The sequence below is a fragment of the Zonotrichia leucophrys genome, chromosome 20 (genome assembly GCF_028769735.1).
Source record: "Zonotrichia leucophrys gambelii isolate GWCS_2022_RI chromosome 20, RI_Zleu_2.0, whole genome shotgun sequence".
NCBI lineage: Eukaryota > Metazoa > Chordata > Aves > Passeriformes > Passerellidae > Zonotrichia > Zonotrichia leucophrys.
Genome location: NC_088189.1, coordinates 13,460,552 through 13,479,391, shown reverse-complemented (window position 1 = coordinate 13,479,391; position 18,840 = coordinate 13,460,552). Strand labels below are relative to the sequence as shown.

General features: G+C 39.7%; 1 protein-coding gene across 3 annotated transcripts in view; it reads right to left on the bottom strand.

Annotated features, from left to right (window-relative positions):
* ITCH (itchy E3 ubiquitin protein ligase) overlaps positions 1-18,840 on the bottom strand; it is a 62,490-nt gene that overhangs the window by 16,015 nt on the left and 27,635 nt on the right. For all 3 annotated transcript variants that reach the window (XM_064729778.1, XM_064729777.1, XM_064729779.1), the window contains exons 2-12: positions 18,179-18,269; positions 15,546-15,684; positions 13,313-13,437; positions 12,008-12,145; positions 9,911-9,953; positions 7,761-7,930; positions 6,368-6,602; positions 5,060-5,155; positions 3,649-3,823; positions 2,085-2,151; positions 524-608 (exon numbers count right to left, since the gene is read on the bottom strand). In XM_064729778.1, coding sequence (XP_064585848.1) covers positions 524-608; positions 2,085-2,151; positions 3,649-3,823; positions 5,060-5,155; positions 6,368-6,602; positions 7,761-7,930; positions 9,911-9,953; positions 12,008-12,145; positions 13,313-13,437; positions 15,546-15,684; positions 18,179-18,248 — 1,343 coding nt within the window. In that variant the 5' untranslated portion in view covers positions 18,249-18,269. The remainder of the gene's footprint in view (positions 1-523; positions 609-2,084; positions 2,152-3,648; positions 3,824-5,059; positions 5,156-6,367; positions 6,603-7,760; positions 7,931-9,910; positions 9,954-12,007; positions 12,146-13,312; positions 13,438-15,545; positions 15,685-18,178; positions 18,270-18,840) is intronic.

Genomic DNA, 18,840 nt, shown 5'->3' with positions numbered 1-18,840 from the left:
TGTGTCCAAGGCCAAGCTGGATGGGGCTTGGAGCACCCTGGGATAGTGGAAAGTGTCCCTGCCCATGGCAGGAGGGTGGGACGAGATGGGCTTTAAAGTCCCTTCCAACCCAAACCATTCTGGGACTCTGTGACTGTGTGGGAAACAACCAGAGTCTAACTCCAGACTCTGCACCATCCCATCAGCATACAAAGGAAATATTTTCTTCCTCTAATGACACAAATGTTTAGACAAATGTAATTGATTACTTATGAAAAGCAGAGGCTTTTCTATTGGAGAATGAGCTCATTGCTTACTGTTGACCAAGGCTTTCCTGGTAGCTGTGGGATGACACAGTAATATTGCAACAGTTCCCATTTGGCCAATGTCTCCACTTTTTATCGAGCTCTCTGATGTTTGCATAGCACAATCCATGCCTCACCTGTGGGCAGCAATTCTTGGCTCACTCTACTCTCAGTTACTTGGCTACATTTTAATTTAATTTACATTTTCATCATACATGCAGCTTCAGCTGATTTCTTACCCCTGACTCCTGGGGTCTTCCCACTGAGTGATTCGTGTGTTGTGATTGACAAAATACACTCTGCCATTGCTGTCAGTTCTTTTTTCTGAAAAGACGTAAAAGGAGAACAAATTCAATTCCCTCTTTAATTTATTGCTGAGACTACATCAAATACACAAAATACTACACAATATAAATCACCAGACTCAGCCTCTCCTGCTCTCAGGTTTCTCTGTACCTCCTCTGATCCAACATATTTTCACTTTCATTGACGTTACTCCTTACTATGTAATTTATTTTTCAATTGCAGGAGAAATTAATTGGAAACTGAAAACTGTGAGCTGTTTTGTCCACAGGAAACTTCAGCTGTGTCAAGTGTTGTGATGTGCCTGACAAGCAACACAGAAAGCAAACACAGAGGAGGGAACAGATATACACAGAAGTATCCAGAAGGTACAAAGGGGCTTCAAGTTCAATTTATAGCAGGGAATAAAACACAGTCAAATGCAGTTTCCAAGAAAACCCATTTATATTTTCTCTCAGATGAACCATGGGCACACGCTGCCTATGAGAAATGCCATGACTTGTTCCTCTGTACCATTCTGCAGCTCTTCATACCATTTTTATTTAGTGTTGCAAGAGAAACAAATTACAAAAATGGATCAAAATCTGACAACCACAGCTCAAAAGCTTCAGTTTCCAAGAGAAGCCTGTAAGTAGGCATTTGCCTGTGAGCCTGACAGCAGAATTCCACATGATGTGGAGACTCAGTTTGCCATCTCCTGGGCACTGCCAGCCTAAAGACCTTTCTGTGAAATGTTATATATAATGTATCTAAGCACAAGAGTGGGGAAAAATTTCATGGCACAAAGTTGCAGCAATACCAGAACTAAAAATCCAAATAGTTCTGTTTGAAAAGCAGATGAACCCAAAAATTCAGGTCCAACTCTGCCAAGTAATTACTTGCTCCAAATTCCACAAGAGAATTCTGAGAGCTTTGCCTACGTATCATAAAACTTGAATTTTCATATCTGCTTCATAGTCCACACCAGAAAGCAGTTTTACACTTCTATTTTTATTACACCCTGCCAAAATTTGTATTAATTGTAAATTCTCAACCCTGTAAAGTACAAGAACAAATTTATTCCAGGGAGGGGGCCAAATAAGGAAGCAGTTGTCACTATAAAAAACATTTTGAGACCAGCAAAACTCTTCAAGAGTTGTCTTGGAGAGAGACTTTAGCAGTTTGATTTAGAGAGGATTTGGAGCCTGATTTAGCAGGAACAGGATGGTGGGGGGAAGGAAAAAGTCTCAAAAGGATGGCAGTGTTAAAGCAGCTATTACACTTGTTACCAGTGGAGTAAACCAGAAAACTTTATAGCTTCTAAACCACTTAGAAATGGCATAGCCTAGTCAGGTTTCTGTTTTAATAGCACATTTGATTAGATCTGATTTTAAACTATTCTAAATGTAGATTTTAATTTTCAAAAACTAGCTTAGAAGAGCTGACAAATAATTTGGCAGAAGTATGCTTTAATGTTTAACTACATTGCATTACAAAACACATTCAAGTTAGTCTTACCCCATCCGTGTGGCAGAGGGCCAAGAGGATCAAACTCTTTGTTCTGTGTGGATGAAAAATCCTGGTTCTGCAAGTCACATGAACAAATGAGGCATTAATGACTAGTCATTTGCTTTCCAGATGTTCTACCATAGCCATCCTGAATTATTGAAGTAAATGCATTTCTGTTAATGTTACACATAAGCAAGGATGCCAACTCCTTCTTTTCCTCCACAGAGAAGGCCCATTTTACTGACCTTGGCATGCTTAATTAACTACAGTGCCAAGAAATAATTATTCTTTGTTCAGTACCCCTGCCTAGGCAGGAGGAAATCAGTACAGCAGCACCCAAAGCAATCAGAACCTTCATTCCTGCACTCACTACAGTTCTCCCTACCACCACTTACAGGCTCCATTTTCTTCTCACATGTACAGCAAATCAGAACCTCCATCATTCTTAATGAGCATGAGTAGCATGAGTTGGAGTGATCTAATATGTGCTATTCATCAGAAACAAATAATGGAGTAAAAATGCTGGAAGGATTCTTTTCAATTTCCCTGCTCTCCTAACATTCATTGTGCATAATTTATTTTAACCTAGAGCAGAAATGCATTGCTTACCTCCCGTGTGTTTGGCCAGGGTAATACAAGATACAATACAAATGCACCAGCTTATTACTAAGCTGTAGTTTGAGCCAAAGGCTTTATCAATATTGTACATCAATTTTATCCAGGCTTTATCAATATTGTACATCAATTTTATCCAAGAAGCCCTATATTGAGGTGTCCTGGGGTGACGTTATGATGCTTGTATCCCCAGTCATCTGTTCTGTGCCTTTAAGACCGGCTCTGAAGAGTGGAAGTTTTGTTTGGGTTTCTCTTATCAGGGACACAGAGATGAGCAGTACATAGGGCTGTTTTTCTCTTCTTGCTTTCAGCTTGCTGCTTTGCTTGCTCTCTTTTTCTGCTCTGCTTTGGCCTCTGCTTATTAGCACGTTCTAGCTAAACAGTCCACATCCCTTCCTGGACTGTTTCTCCTCTCCTGTTTCTGGGACCATCTCGAACCTGCTCCGGACTGGGACCTGGGAACACCGAGGGTTTGCACCGTTTGGCTGCAGCAGCTGCCCCAGCGCCGGAGGGACTGAGAACAGAGCAACCACCCCCGAAAGAGACTCTCTGATTTTGTCATCTTTCTCAGAGCGGTGTCATCGGGTATTGTTCATTCTCTGTGCTGGGGGGTGCTGTGTCTGTCAAATAAACAGGTTCTTTCCACCTCTCTCCGAGGAATTTTTTCCCAAACCAGTTGGGGGGAGGGGCTGTGTGGGTTTTGCTTTCTGGAGGGGCCCTCCTTTGCAGACTCTTTAACAAATTTGCCCTAAACCAGGACATGAGGTGACAACTAAACCCCATGTGCTGACTGGAAGGAGATGAACTAACATTACAATGAGCCCTCCCTGCCGTGCTACACACAGAGACATTATCATAAACCATAACAGAGTCTGCTGCCTTTGTGGGGACAGGTGACCCACAGGCATGCCCAAACCCTGAAACCACCCTAACCCTCAGTCACCCAGGTCCTCCTTACCCCATAAATGAACCTCTGGTTGAACTGCTGCATGGCTCCCTGGAGCTGGCTGCGCTGCAGCTGCCACTGCTCGTAATTGCGGACGGACTCCAGCGTCGGCCGCTGCCACGTCGTGGTTCTGGTGAAGTGGTCAACGTAATAAATCCTGCCCATGTTGTCAACCCGGCGCTCCCAGCTGTGGGGGAAAAGAGAAGCCACAGCTGTCAAGAGCTGGCAATTTAATTTAAGGCTCAGAGGCACCTGGAGGCCAGTGTGGTGGAAGGGAGCAGAAAACATGGGCTCACCAGCAGCTTTTTTCTCCTTGTACCCTCTAGCTCTTGCCTAATTTTAGGAGACTTTTTTTATGAGAATCACTTTTATTTGTTGCATTCTATACAAAGTCAGACCCATTCAATTTATTGTATTTTCAGGGTTTTTTGAAATAGTTGCCAAGAGCTGTCTAGACCACTGTCCATACTGTGCTGGCATCACTGCAGTTATCCCACCCAGCTGGTTTCTCCTAAAACACAGTAAACCCTCTGACATTTTCAGCTATTCAACACAAGACTTCCTCACACTCTGATCTGGCAGAAAAGAAAGGTGGGCATGGGGTTTGGTGTTTTGTTTTGATTTTCTTTGGGTTTTTTTTTTTCTAATTTTCAGTTCATATGAGATCAGTACTACTTACAAAACTTGAAAGAAAGCACTGCTATTCTAAATAAGCTTAAGCAATATAAAAATTCATCTGCTGAAAAAGTTCAAAATAACTTGAAACATGACAGGTGGGCTCCATTTATGAGACTGCCAGTTTTTGTTCTTCAATAGCAAGTTCTCTGTACCATCCCATGTTTTCACTTTGTAATTCTTTATAGTGTGCAAGAAACCCTTTGAGGATGAAGAAATTTGCAACAGAACAACTCTTGTGCTTTTCTTATATTGTTAAAAAATAAGAAGCAGCAACTGTGAGCTAACATCACCAGCTGTTCTGATGCCAAGAGCTGGACAAGTTTAATAACGAAAGTTGGTTTCTATGTGCATAATAAATTGGCAGCTGGGAGCCCTGAGACAAGATCAAAGGCCTGCAAACAGTAACCTCAAGATAAGAGGTAACCAAGAGCATTGCTGCTCAAGCTGATAGCTACCTCAATGCCAAAATACTTTTCTGTGGTTTTTGTTCCCTTTTACTCTGGGGGTGTCTACTGTCTTTAACTGAAATCTGTTTCTCAGACAGTAAAGATGCATTTGACTTTGACAGGAAATTCAGATTTTCCTCATTTTGACATTCAACTCTTTTCCTTATGCATTCCTTGGGAGACAACCCAGAGCAACTGGGTTCACATTTCTGTTCTCAAATATTTGTTCCAGCTTTAGCAAACTGTCAGGCAATTAATTCCTGAAAACCCCAGACCTGTGAGATGATTGCATGGCTCACCTTGGAGGAAGGGGCTCTGGCCGATCCCACGTTGTTCTTTTTTCAACATGATCCACGTAGTACACTCGACCATGCTGGTCTACTCTTTGCTCCCAACTGAAAATAGATCCAAAAGTTTAATCTTCCTCCAGATCAAACTACTCCAACCATGCATCTCATCTACAGCTTAAAGATGAGAAATGTCTGTTTTCATAAAATGCTTATTTCTAAACAAAATGCTTCAAACTAACCCTTGGCTCATGAGATGCACCCGAACTGTGTGCAGCATACAATGGTACCATTCATATTAACAGTGATTCTATGCCAATTAAAATAAAAAACCATTGTACATGGCCACCCTTCTGGGAAACAGAAGCTCAAATTCATGCCTAGGTGTAAAATTTTAGCAAAATTTTGTATCCAATATCAAGTGTATCAATAACCTATTGAACAGAACCAACTACAGAAAATAATCCCCTTTTAGAGTAGCATTAATCCAATATATGCACATTTTTCAGTGATCAAGGATATGCAGAGATCACCATAAGGGCATTGGTCACATTTTCTGCACATGCAGTATTTGGGATAATGACTTACCCCTGTATCAATTACATTTGCATCAATTGTAACATCATGGGGAAAAAAAAAAAAAAAAAGCTATTTGCCATTTCTGTTGAAATCAAAATGATAAAGGAACAATGCTGTTTTCAAGACCACTTCTTTATTCCCATTGTCCTGTGAGATAATTCAGACCTCTCCTACCTTGTGCTTCCACTACCTGGAAATCAAGGCAGGTAATTCACCAACTTCACCATTCACATTGGGAAGCTTTTGATTTCCCTCCCTCAGAGAGTCTAGAAATGTTTTTGCTGCTGTTTCTTTAAAGTTGAGAGCTTTGAGGCAAGAGGTCAACCATCTGACAAATTCCATAGGTACCCAAAGTACAGCAGCATGTCCACACTACTCTCAGGAGCTGCAGTATGAAATCCAAACCTTCAGGACTGCAATAGCAGCTTTTCTTCTACTTATCTGTACCAATATTTTCCTACCTGAGTTTATTTTAATTTGAAGACAATAAGCTGCAACACTATTTTAAACCTATGTTCCACTGACATGGGAACATATGATAAGTATCAGAATTCTTCCTTTGAATGTTTGAAGATCAACCATACAAAACAGTTATAAACCCTCCAAATTCATATTGGGGGATTTTTGTCAGGTAGCAGAAGGCAGATGTTATCTATGGTTTCTTACACCTACTGTAAGTAAAATAAAGTAAAACCAGAGAAGTCAGCACACATGGGGAGAAAGAAGTCATGAAACCCATACCCAGGTGGAAGAGGCCCTTGGCTGACTGTAGTAAGAGCCTGAGGTGAAGGATTTACTGGCTGCACTTGTCTGGACACTGGAGGAGTGGTGAGGGCAGGAGTGGCAGGAGCTGTGCTGGCGGCTGCTGCTCCCTCAGGGCTCTGCTCTGAAGGTGTGTTTGAGGCTGTGCCTGCCAGTGAGCCTGCACTGGCCCCATCGCTCTCTGTGGATGTGGATGAAGGACCATTTGCACTTGCTATGATGAGAGAGAGAAAGAGAAAAAGCCTTTAACTGACATTTATCACCAATCTATTGGAGAAGTTACACATTACACAACAGCAAACCTGCCAGAACTGCTGTTTCCACAGCCACATTTTGTAGCTCAAACACAAACTGAACAGCAATTCTATCTCACTATAAAAATGCTTTAATCCAAAAACTGCCATAAACAGCATTGTGGTATTTCTGATAAATATTTACCTGGTCTGCATTCTGTAAACATTAAATGATGATAAAAAACTACTTCTTTGTACTAATGAATTAATTATTTTCCATTTATTATTTGGAATAATAATTTAAGTGATGATAAGCATAAAATTTTCAAGAGGAGATTTGATATTGCATGGATAGTAACTATCACAATGGGAAGGGAACACAGACATTGTTTAAATGCTTTCAGTTTTATCTTAATACCATTTGGTGGGTGGGGTTAGAAGTTGAACACAGGTCAAGTCTCATTAATTAACTGCACTGGATTAATCTTTTAAAGTAATTACTGTATTGCAGGGCCCATCCAGATCCAGCATTTATCAATTGTAATAATGAGACTACAGAAACACTGCATTGTATGGGGGTAAAGGAATTACCTCAAAAATATCAAGTAACTTTTCTTTTCAGAATTAGTGGCCTTCAGGTAGCTTTTAAATAGCTAGATTTAAAAAAAAAAAATCTATGCATTTCAGCAGATAATGAATGTTTTAAGTGCTGCAACTTCACAGAATCTAACTGCAATTGTAGAAACCAATTAACTTGTTGTTAACAGTTCACCAGTTAACTTGTAACTTGTATCTCAGAATGCAGTATTATCAACTTGAGGCAATTCTGTGAGCCTTCAGTGGATTTCATGTCACCCTCAGTGGATGCTCAGTGCAGCAGCAGCACTCACTTGTGTTCTCCTGGTCCCAGCTCCACTCTCTGTGGCACCATCACTGACTGCCACCACCCCTGAGCAGACGCGGAAACAAGAAATTTCCAGTAACGGGAACAATGACTAAAACAACTTGTACCAAATGCAAGCTAAAAAATACTCCTTCAGAAGTGACCTGCCAAAGAATTTCCCATCCCAAAGTGCAGTTAAACAGCAGGAGCAGAAAGAGTTATGTTCACTCGAGGAGTGCCCAGCCCAAGGACGTACCGGCGACCGACGGGGGTCTGCGGGGAGTGGGGGGCGGGGGCCTGGCAGGCCTGGGGGGTCTGGCAGGTTTGCAGGTCCCATTTGTGAGCAACGGAGAGTCACTGCCATTAACAGTCTTGTTTTCACTGGAAGCAGCATCCTCACAGTTTTCAAGGCCATTTGAGTTAGTCCTTTTGCAGGAAAAGACAGAGAAGTGTTCTAGTAGTGCATGGTGACATGAAACTTTGCAAATCACAGAATCACAGAAGAGTTTGGGTTAGCACAGGCCTTAAAGATCATCTTGTTCCAGCCCCCTTCCACTAGATCAGGTTGCTCCAAGCTCCATCCAGCCTGGCCTGGGATACTTTCAGGGGGGTTGAAAAGACACGTGAAAGACTAGGTAAGATTTGTAATACTCACAATAATTCCAAGTATCTATACATCAGTATAAACACACTGGGTTTATCTCCTGAGGTACCTGAAACCTCAGTTGATGGAAAGGGGGTGAAATAGATGTATATAACATCTGTCATCAATCTCCTCTTTCATTTCCCAATTTGATACACTTGCCCTTAGGTCCAGGCTCTGGATTTTGCTGCTCAGCTATTTCTGCCCATGAGTCCCTAATGAGATGAGAAGCTAACACCTGAGAACAGCCTGTGTGCCTTTACTCCACAGGGCTGGCATATGCTCAGAACACACAAAATGTTACAAATTTTTAGAAATCTTACTAATGCATGCATATTTTTCCCTCTAAACTCAATTCTGGAACAGGTTGGAGAATTTAGCAATAAAGTTTTGACTAGCAGCTAGGAATATAAACTGCTCAACCTCACAAGACTTAAGAAACCACAGAGCAGTACTGACTCACACTGTGCTGTTCACTTCCACCTAGCAGAATATTAATCTGATACATTTGTATCTCCTTAGGCAGAGTTAGAAGTACCTACATCTTTAGTTAAAAGCATTTTCAGAATATGTTGGGCAAAACAAAAAGGTAGTCAACTAAAATTCTAGAGGGTTTACAGGTCAAGCACATAAGACATCACAAATGAAGGAAGTTTCAAACCAGTACCTTGAAAATTACATTCCTTCAAATGCACACAAACTAAAACCCAGTAGGTAAGGCTAAGTAAATCCCAAGTTGTAAAGGACCAAGTTGTTGATTTAACCTCAGTATCATGGTCAAACACACTTTTGCTCTATACCAGGCATGGTGCATGTAATTCATGCTCCACCAACTGCAAAATAAATAGGCCCAAATCATTAGTGACCTCAAATCTGTAGGAGGCTTAGCCCCAGTTCTTCAACCATTCCCCCTTGTTCTTTCACATCATGCCCTTGTAGAAAGTCACTTTCCTGATCATTTACATGATCCTCACAAGGACCAGTAGAAGCCCCCTGGTTGATACCAAAACTGAATCATTATTATTATTATTATTATTATTCTAGAATATTCAGGTATTTTGAACATCCAGGCATCTAAAAATTCATTCAAACACAAAAAGATAACAGAAAAACCCCAAACTTTCAAGGGAAGACTTCAGACAACATAGCCAAGAATCAAAACTACTGAAAAAAAGTGAAATTCAGTTTAGTTACTCCAGATGTCATCCTGAGTGCTATGTCTTGTACAGATCCTTAAAATACTCATAGTACTGGGAACTAATTAAAGTAACATGGAACTAATTAAAGTAACATGGTTGGGCACACTCTTATCCTACCAGGCAGCAAGATTCATAATCCGCTATCAGCCTTAGCACACTGTAAGTGCCAGACAGATTTTGGGATCTTCTTAACAAAGCTAAATATAATTCTGATATCTCCATACTATAAAACAAACCAGTGTGAAAACAACCAGTGCCATTTGTTTTGGGGGTTTTTAAATATATATTTTACTTTGGGTAATCACTAGGAGAAGGATGAGGAGCACAAAGGGAAAACACAAAAAGATCAGTCAGGTATGGAGGCAAAACTGCAGCCAGACAGTGGAGCAGAGCAACAGCTCAGTATTTTTGTTTAGGGCATGCTCAGATCTTAACAGATACTGCTGCAGGGCATATTCATAAATTTTTCATTGTCTTCTTTACAAAACACAATTCCTCTCTTTCAAAACTGTGAATACTAAAAGACAGAATAAAAAAGCAAAAGAGAGAGGAAAAAGGTCTTACCGTGTATCACTCCTTACTCTGGAGCTTTCACTCTGTGTAGGACCTTAAATACCAGGAAGAAAAAGACAACAGAAGCATCAGCAACACTGAATCATTTCCAAGGAAAGGAACAGCCTTTAATGCTCACACTTCTTTCAAGTGTGGAGGTGAGACACTGTGTGCTGCTTATCTGCTGGATTTCAAAGCTGTGCATATTTTGCATGTCTCTATTTGTGTGTGTGAATACAAATTTTTTTAACCACTGTCACTGTAATACTTCCACCTTATGGAAGACATAACAGGACATCATTTGACTGTGGGAATGTTCCCAAACACACACACTGTCTTTCTAGCAGTATAAAGCAATGTTCATTCTTTAAAGTAAAGCTGGCTTTTCATAGTCTCTCAGTGATGGCAGGCAGAGCAGAAAGGACAAAAACTTCACTGGAATCTCCTCTCTGGTTGGCTGGGGGCTTTGTTTACTGGGCTCTCTAGCCCAGACCCTTCCCTTCTCAGTAAATTATTGAACATAAAGGCATTGAAGCAGGTACAAAATATGGCTGTACTCCAAAAGCAATGCAGCAGCTCAGCCTCGATTTGCAAATGTTTTGCAACTGCTTATTCAGCCAGCTTAGAAATATTTGCCTTTTGTGCCAGCATTTGCAAACCTTGGATATGCAGCACAGAACTGCTCATTCATGTAGATAGCACCAATACTTTATTTCCATAGAGTTAAACAATGTCATTAGTAAAGCAATCAGTTTTCAGTTCTGATGGGAGCTGTGGACAGATCTAGGCCAAAGACAAGGATGTAGTCACAGAAAGGTTTAGGATAATGAGCTGTTAGTGGACTGTGCATGGAAGGAATTAAATCTCAGCAAGAGAAATCTTAACTTAAAAGCAACTCCATAAACACTGTGTTTGCCTGAAGTGCCTTTGGCCTGTACAATGTGCTAGACTACTTTAACATTTACTCCTTCCTCATGTGCTCCAGTCCCCTGATTATCTGGGAACCTTCTGCTGAGCTTGGGGTTTGCTGTGTTGTGCCCAGCCCTGTACTCAATTCCACCACCTGCATGGCTTTTCCCATCTTTTTCTCAGTAGCTGAACTTTGGGAAATGCAAGAAAGCACAGATGAAAATCAAGTATTGCATAAAAGGAAAATTTGGTACTTTCACTAGATATTTCTATCCCTATACCTCAGCCCCACTCTGTAAGTCCCACAAAATCCCACCATCTGGTTTTTATTTACACACAAAATTCCACACAATCAGTCTGTGCAATTGATCCTTTTAACAAAATGCAAAGAAAACGGACTAAAAACTCTAAGAAATATGGTTACAGAATTTGTGTATTAATTCTATTTTTCTATGATACTCAAGATGAAATTTCAAAGCAACTTCTAACACCCCCCCAGCCCAGAAACCTAGAACTTGCCAATTAAATGTCCAGCTGGTCACTACTGCAGACAATGTCTCTTGCTGCTTTCTAGGAAAACAACTCTTACCTAGTTCTACCTCTCAATGTACAGTATTTCAGAAATGCTCCACTGTCCTGCTCCAAGGGAATTAAAATCACCTTTTTATTTTACTGCAATTAGATATTTTACATGTATTCCAGTTTTCAGTTTAAAAAGCTGTACACACCAATGAAACACAAAGTGAATCCCTCTCTGCAGCTCTTCACAGGGAAATAAATCTATGAGTACATTTACATGAGCTATTTTAAGAAAAAATAATATAAACTCATGTCTCCTAGTAAGCAGAATACTTATTACTAGGATGATGATGAGATCAAACCACCTTTGCATTTCTCTGTTTATGACATTATTAAAATTCAGGGAAGCTAGAGACCTTCATTAACATGTGGGATCACTGGATAAAAGTTTGCAAAGTTCAGAAAATAAAGATGATGATCTGGTTTTTGTTGCAATGAGGCTGAAGGTCTGCCTTGTGAACTATGACTCCACCTCAAAAATGCATGAGATTTCTGATCTCTATAAACAGAGAGTTACAGAAATTGCTGTTATTGTACTTATTTCAAGATTGTGTTAAAGCTTCTCAAAAAAAATGGCTTTGCATAGCAGATAAATGTTGATTTGGACTTAAAGTTACTTACTTCTTGTACTTGAGGCTTCCCCATTGGTCAGGAGCTCGGGGTCGACCTGCATCCCATCCAGACAGACTGACAGATCTCCCACCACCTCTGCTGGCTCCCTGTCACCGACGAGGTGCAACGTCACCACCACCTGCTCCACTGGAAAGGAACAAAGAACAAAGGGAGCTCATCTTACTGCATGGCAAAAAAGGGCCTTTTATTCAAGAAGCCATTGCAAACCTCAGGGATCAAGGGGGGAAAAAAGCCCCAACACCCCCCAGAGCCACATCTCTACCTCTCTGTTATTTTTTTGCATGGTAAAACTGAGAATTTTCATACATCATTAGAAAGTTATTGTTTCTACAAAAAGGGCAAAATTGGAGCATAATCTTGTTGCTGCCTAGAAAGGATTATCATGACAGCAGAGATTGACTCTCACATTTCCACAGCAATTAATGCACCTGCCCTTTATATGGAGTTAGGAAGTGGAATTCCCTTTCAGAGCAGATACAATTTTTGTCTTCTAACTAAAAAGCTTCACTTTTACCTAATGACATCCAGATTCACATTCAGAATGTGAACATTTTCCATCATATCCCCAGACCAATGGAATATTCAGAGTTTTCAGTGAAACAGAACTGTAAATAAACATTCCTGCTGAAATGTTTGAAACAAACCCCAGTCAGCTCCAACAGGTGCCTGGTGTCAGACAGCAAATACACTGATCCACAGGGATTTTCACCCAGATTCAGCAGGGCAGACTGCCAGGAGAGCAGCTCTCACTGCTGTCAGCATTCTCCATCTGCAACACCCATGTGTGACAGCTGGGAAGCCAACACTCCCTTAAAGGAGAGAACCAAAGCAGGACAGCACAGAGCTCTGTGCTGCAGCCCCTGAGAGCTGGAATGGGTCTCTAGAACTCTGTATTTCTCCTTCAAGCTGTCCAGGATGCACATACTGCCCAAAGCCTAACTAAATCCAAGATTAATAATACAACATACCCCTGGAGCACTATTTAGAACAAAAATAACTTTACACCTTTACTGTCTAGCACCAGAATCCCAACCATAGTTTGAATTTTTAAGCTATATGAAAGAAACTCTTTTCTTTCACTCAGTCTTGCACACACTAGCAAAGAAAAAACATTTTTTGGGACACCATGGCAGCTTGTGTATAACCAAAAAAGATGAAACTGAAAAAGTAATAGAAAGCTCCTAAAAGCAACCAGGAGCACCCAAAGGAACCCTCAAGGGCCTTTTGCAGAGGTGCACACAGCACTCATGTTCACTAACACACAGTCCAGAGCCCCCTGCATGTCAGACTTACATTTCATACTGTTGGATTTCAGTGTCTCCTGAATATCCAGAGCAGCACTTCCCAGCAGCACGTCAGACTTTAATGTTTGATGGCTCCAGACTCGAAAGTTTAATTTACTTACAGGAGTGACAATTCTGAAAAGAAAAAGTTGAGCACTGTAAGGGCATTTGTTGGTGGGGAAGGGGGTGAACTGAGGCATCTACTTCTACTGTCACTAGAAGTAATTTAAAAACAAAGAAATGATGGTGGTAACACCAAATCATTTCCAATTATCACATTGTCATGTCACCTGGATATGTCATGTCAATCAAGACACAGACCAAATACATTTTTTATTATTACTATTTTATTATTACTATTATTACTATTATAACTATTTTATTATTACTATTTTACATATTTTATTATTACTATTTTACTATTACTATTTTACAAATACATTTTTTATTATTACTATTTTATTATTACTATTATTACTATTATTACTATTTTATTATTACTATTATTACTATTATAACTATTTTATTATTACTATTTTACATATTTTATTATTACTATTTTACTATTACTATTTTACAAATACATTTTTTATTATTACTATTTTATTATTTTATTTTAAGGGAAACATAGAAAAACTACCAGCATATACAACACAGTAAGTTCTGTGACAACAACTTCAAAGTAATTTTTAATGCTGATATTCTTTTTCTATAAGGAATACTCTAACATTTACATAGTTTTAAATTATTTTCATTGTGAGTAATGGGTACAAATGACTGCTTATTTTCTCAGTGGATAATTTCAGCTGTATATGGTTGATAAGTCCACACTTTCACAGTCAGCCAATCCCTTGAGAAGATCCACCTAACAAACTCCACAGAGAGGAACCCCAAGAGGGCCTACCCTCATTTGCAGAAGGGACTATACTTTTCCTTTTTATCCTGAATCTGGATATAGGCAGCTGTGCCAATACATTTCACAAAAACCAATTTACTTCACTAAGCTCCATGCAGCTTTAGTGTAATTTCCAATGCAGCTGATACACAGGGGGTGCCTGTGCTCAGCTCTTACTCAACAAGAGTAAAAATGGCAAATGCATTATTGTGTGGATTTGCACAGCACAAACAACCAACATTCCCATTAAAAAACAAAAGAGAAAAAGGAAAGCTTTAAAAGGTAAAAGAAAATTCTACTCTTCTATATTTATATAAAGTGCAAGATTTTCTTTTTCTTAATATATCTCACTGCAAAGTAAGGTAGTAAATAGTAGTAACTAAAACTTCACAACAATCTAAAGTACAAATAAAAGTACAGATATAAAAATGGTTTTCCAGATGCTTCAAGAAGAATAATTTACAATTTAAGTACAAGCAAATCACAGAACCCCTGAATGGTTTGCACTGAAGGGACATTACAGCCTGTCTGATTCCAGCCCTCTTTCTGCTACCTCAGATTGCTCCAAGCCCCATCCAGGCTGGCCCTGAACACTCCCAGGGATCCAGGGGCAGCCACAGCTTCTCTGGGCAAGCTGTGCCAGGGCTCAGCACCCTCCCAGGGAAGAATTTCTTCCTAATCCTAATATCCCACCCAACACGCCCTTGTGAAAAGTCCCTGCCCAATGTGCAAGCACAGACTGATCTTTATCCCAGAGTTCCATGTGATGTTAAGAGAGAATTAAATTTTATAGAACTTGTGTATCTTCTTTATTCACAACACAAATACTGGGCCAAGCAAATATCAACAGCTGTATTCATCTTGAATCTGATGTTAGTTTTGTACTAACAATTTGCAGAAATTGATTGGGAATTTTGGATTTGTGCTTGAATTTAGAGGTGCACATGAGACAGCCAACTACCTGTGTTATGACATGGTACACGACAGTGGGACACAAAGAACAGCAACACTTTCAGCAACAGAACTTCTGAAAGATGTAACTTTAAATATAACAACAAAAATGGGCATGGGACCATCAATTTTAATATCACATTACTGTGCTTACTACTCACAGAATTAGAGCTCCTTTAATATGTCACACACAGCAATACAAAATATAAGCACAAGTAGTGTAATAGTTTGTAAATATCTATTTCAGACTGTACTATATTTACTCTAAAAATTATACAAATGTCACCACCATGTCATGCAACATTTGATGCCTTGCTTAAAATAAAAACAATCTTCAAGCCCACTGTCATTTGCTTTAATTTAACTCAAATAAATTGGAAAATAAAATCAAACCTACACTGTAAGATGCTGTTTCCACTTTGGACTATTTGTATTGTTGCATTTTTCTGTCTTCTTTGACTGTCCATCTACTGAGACTTCCACATAAGGGCTAGGTCCAAACCATTTATTCTTTTCTTTTAGTTTTGCTGAAATAACTGTTAAGAAAGAGAAAAAAAATCAGTAATTTACTCAGGAAGATTTCAATTACAAAGAGTATTTTTCATTTGGGTGCTTCAGTATTCAAGTGTCACATCACTGATGTCTGATAGTAGGCTCAAGAATAAAACCACATTACATGAATAAAACCCTTGTACTGTATAGTAGGCTCAAGAATAAATCCACATTACATGAATAAAACCCCTCTTGCATTCCAGCTCATTTACAATGCCACAGCTCACACAAACACCTAAAACATGCAACACTACTTTTGCAACATCAGACACTCTTATGAATCATAACTAGTACAAGATCCACAGAAGTGCTTAGGTGTTGAAAGAGAAAATATCCTCCACAAGCATCTCCTGTCTATCACCAGCCAAGAGAATTCCTGGAGTTTATTACACTGCTTGTTAAAAAGCTCAAAACATGATCTGCCTCTCATCAAGGCACTGTGGAAAATTGCCACAACTTCTCATGGACAAAATCACTGACAAAATGAATTTTGTGTAAAGCTTTCTGCAGCTGAGCAAATTTACTGAAAAGCTGAATCCAAGCCCTGGGTTCCAGTAGCTACCTCCTCTTCTAGCAACAACAAATCTGGGCAAGACTTGCAGCTCTAGAGCTTTAATTTTGGTGGGGAGGGGGTGTGGTGAGTGGGTGTTTTTTTGGTATTTGGATTTTTTTTAAGCATTCAGTATTACTGACTGCAGCATTCCCATCTTTGCAAACACCACTGCTATGCTGCCTCCTTTATGATGAGTGTCTACCCTGATATTTGAGTCCCAGGTGTCTTGGATTCACTGGCAACACTGAACTCACAAAACAGTACTGAAGACAAAGATATTATCATTGCCAGTTGGCCCCTGAATTCACTGTTCTGACAAAAACCAATTTGCTCTTCTGTGTGTTTGTTACCCACCACAGCCTCACTACATCCTTAAAAAGAAATGACTAATTCAGGCCCATCTGGCTAATCTCCCCAGATTCCCTTTATAGCCTATGCTCCTTTAGAGATTTAGAGAAGTAGCTTAGTATAAACTGCTCTGAAATGCTCCCAAGGAAAACTCTTCCTCTGTGTATTACAGACATCTCACAGAATTTAACTCATGAATTTTCACAAACAGCTCCCCATCCTTCCCCTCCTGTCTCCAGTACTTCCAAGCTATAGCACCTCACACCTAAACATCTCTATTTACCCCAAAGACCTGCCTTGGAGCAGCAGAAATCAACAGATTTGTACCAACTTTCCAAGTTTGATCTTACCCAGACACCCTGAAACTTCATTTAAAACTCATGAGGGCAGCAGAATGGAGATCTGAGGGTAGGGCAGGAGGGAGGTAACACCAGCAACAGCTTGCTGCAAATCATGGCTGAACACCTACAGAAATTCAGACCTGAAATCCAAATACCTCAGTAATCTCAATTCTAAACACTGAGGCATTTATTCACTGTTCTTGTGTGAGTGTCAGGCCTTGGACAGGATCACCACTTCAATCCTTGGCTCTGCTCTCCAGCCCTGTGTTGTTGGAGGTACCTTTGTGAAAACCTCTTCCAAATTCTCTCCAATATCAACTTGCAGGGACAAGATTTCTCTACAGCCTCACAGCCAACTGAGGGAACACAAGCTTGTGAGCTCAGAGGGACAGCTACAGCCTGTGCAACAGTGAGATCCAACCTCCTTCCTAGTCTAAAGCTTTTTATCTATTTTTGACCATTCTTTCCATCCCCACAATCTCCCTTTTCTGAAACTACTGCATATGCCCACAGCTCTTCACACTGAGGGTGCAAAATTTACTCTTGATGCTTCTAAACAGAGACCTGCACACAGCCCTGAATCTCCCATTCAGTTTTGATGCCCCAGATGCCTTACATGCATTTAAATTTCCAGAAAGCAGAAGTGAGGAAACTTTGATAATTAAGTTTCAACTGCTGCGCTGTTGGTAACGCACTAAAAAAAGCAAAGGCTGTAATGTAAATCCATCTCCAAACAATGCAGAGGTGTTCAATGACAGTGATATTCTCACCAACACTTTCATTAAATATTTTATCCCCTTTTTAATGCATTTCAATGGTAGCCATAAAAACATGTCACATGGGAGAAGCCATAAGTCAACTTCAATGAACAGCAGTATCAGGAAAAAGTGTTAGATTTTTAGATTTGATATTATGCCAAGCTGCAGTAAGTGCAAGCAGTGCCATAATGCACTATTACATTTCCAGGAGGACTGTCTGTACAATTAACAGCAACCAAAAAGAATGATTCCTTTCTTTTTTCTTTTACACCAATATGTATCATTTCAAAATGCATTTTAGATAAAACCCAGAATAAAGTAGTTGCTAAGTAATGATGGCCTAACATCAATCCTGACTTCTCTTGGGTGTTTTAAAATGCAAAACTTCCTGAAATGCAACACAGTAAACTCTGTTTAATTGTGGGAAAACATTGTCACATTTCTAAGCAGAAAAGAGAGATAATTTCAGAAAGCTCACCAGTGATCTGAAGCTGTGATTTCATGGACAAACCACTGGCTGGTCCTGATCTGGACCCACTGCCAGCCATAATATGGGCTGGATCTTCAATCTGCATGAAGAGAGAATGCAAACATTTCAATATTCAGAAGCTCAAAAATTCATCTGGCTTTTGACATGTGGATACATTATAGTGCAAGCAAACCCACCATACCTGGTTTTTGTCTAGTTCCTTTCCATTTCCCAAATACAGAAAATCCTTTACAAAGGGCTCAGTCTCTGTTACATGACCTGTAACTATTCAGGTTCTAGGCAAAAGAGGTCTTTTGATTTTTGTCACTTCAATCTGTGAATTAATGAGTGAATAATGTTCTAATTCCAAAGTTTGCTGTATCTCTAATGTCTAAAACATCTGCTTGACTTGGTGTCATAAATCCTGGGTAGGTTTATCTTTCTGTGTCAAATACTACTTCTTTTTTAAAAATAAACAAACACCACAATCCACAAGCACAGCAAAAAGACTGAAAATAAATTATTAAATTAAAAAGGGAATTTCAAATTTAGAGAAATCCACTTTTCTATCTTTTTTGATTTTACCTGGCCAGAGCAAGTCTACAGACAGAGGCTGTAACACTACAAAGCACTTAAATAAAAAAGGAAATACATCATTTTTGAAAGAGAAC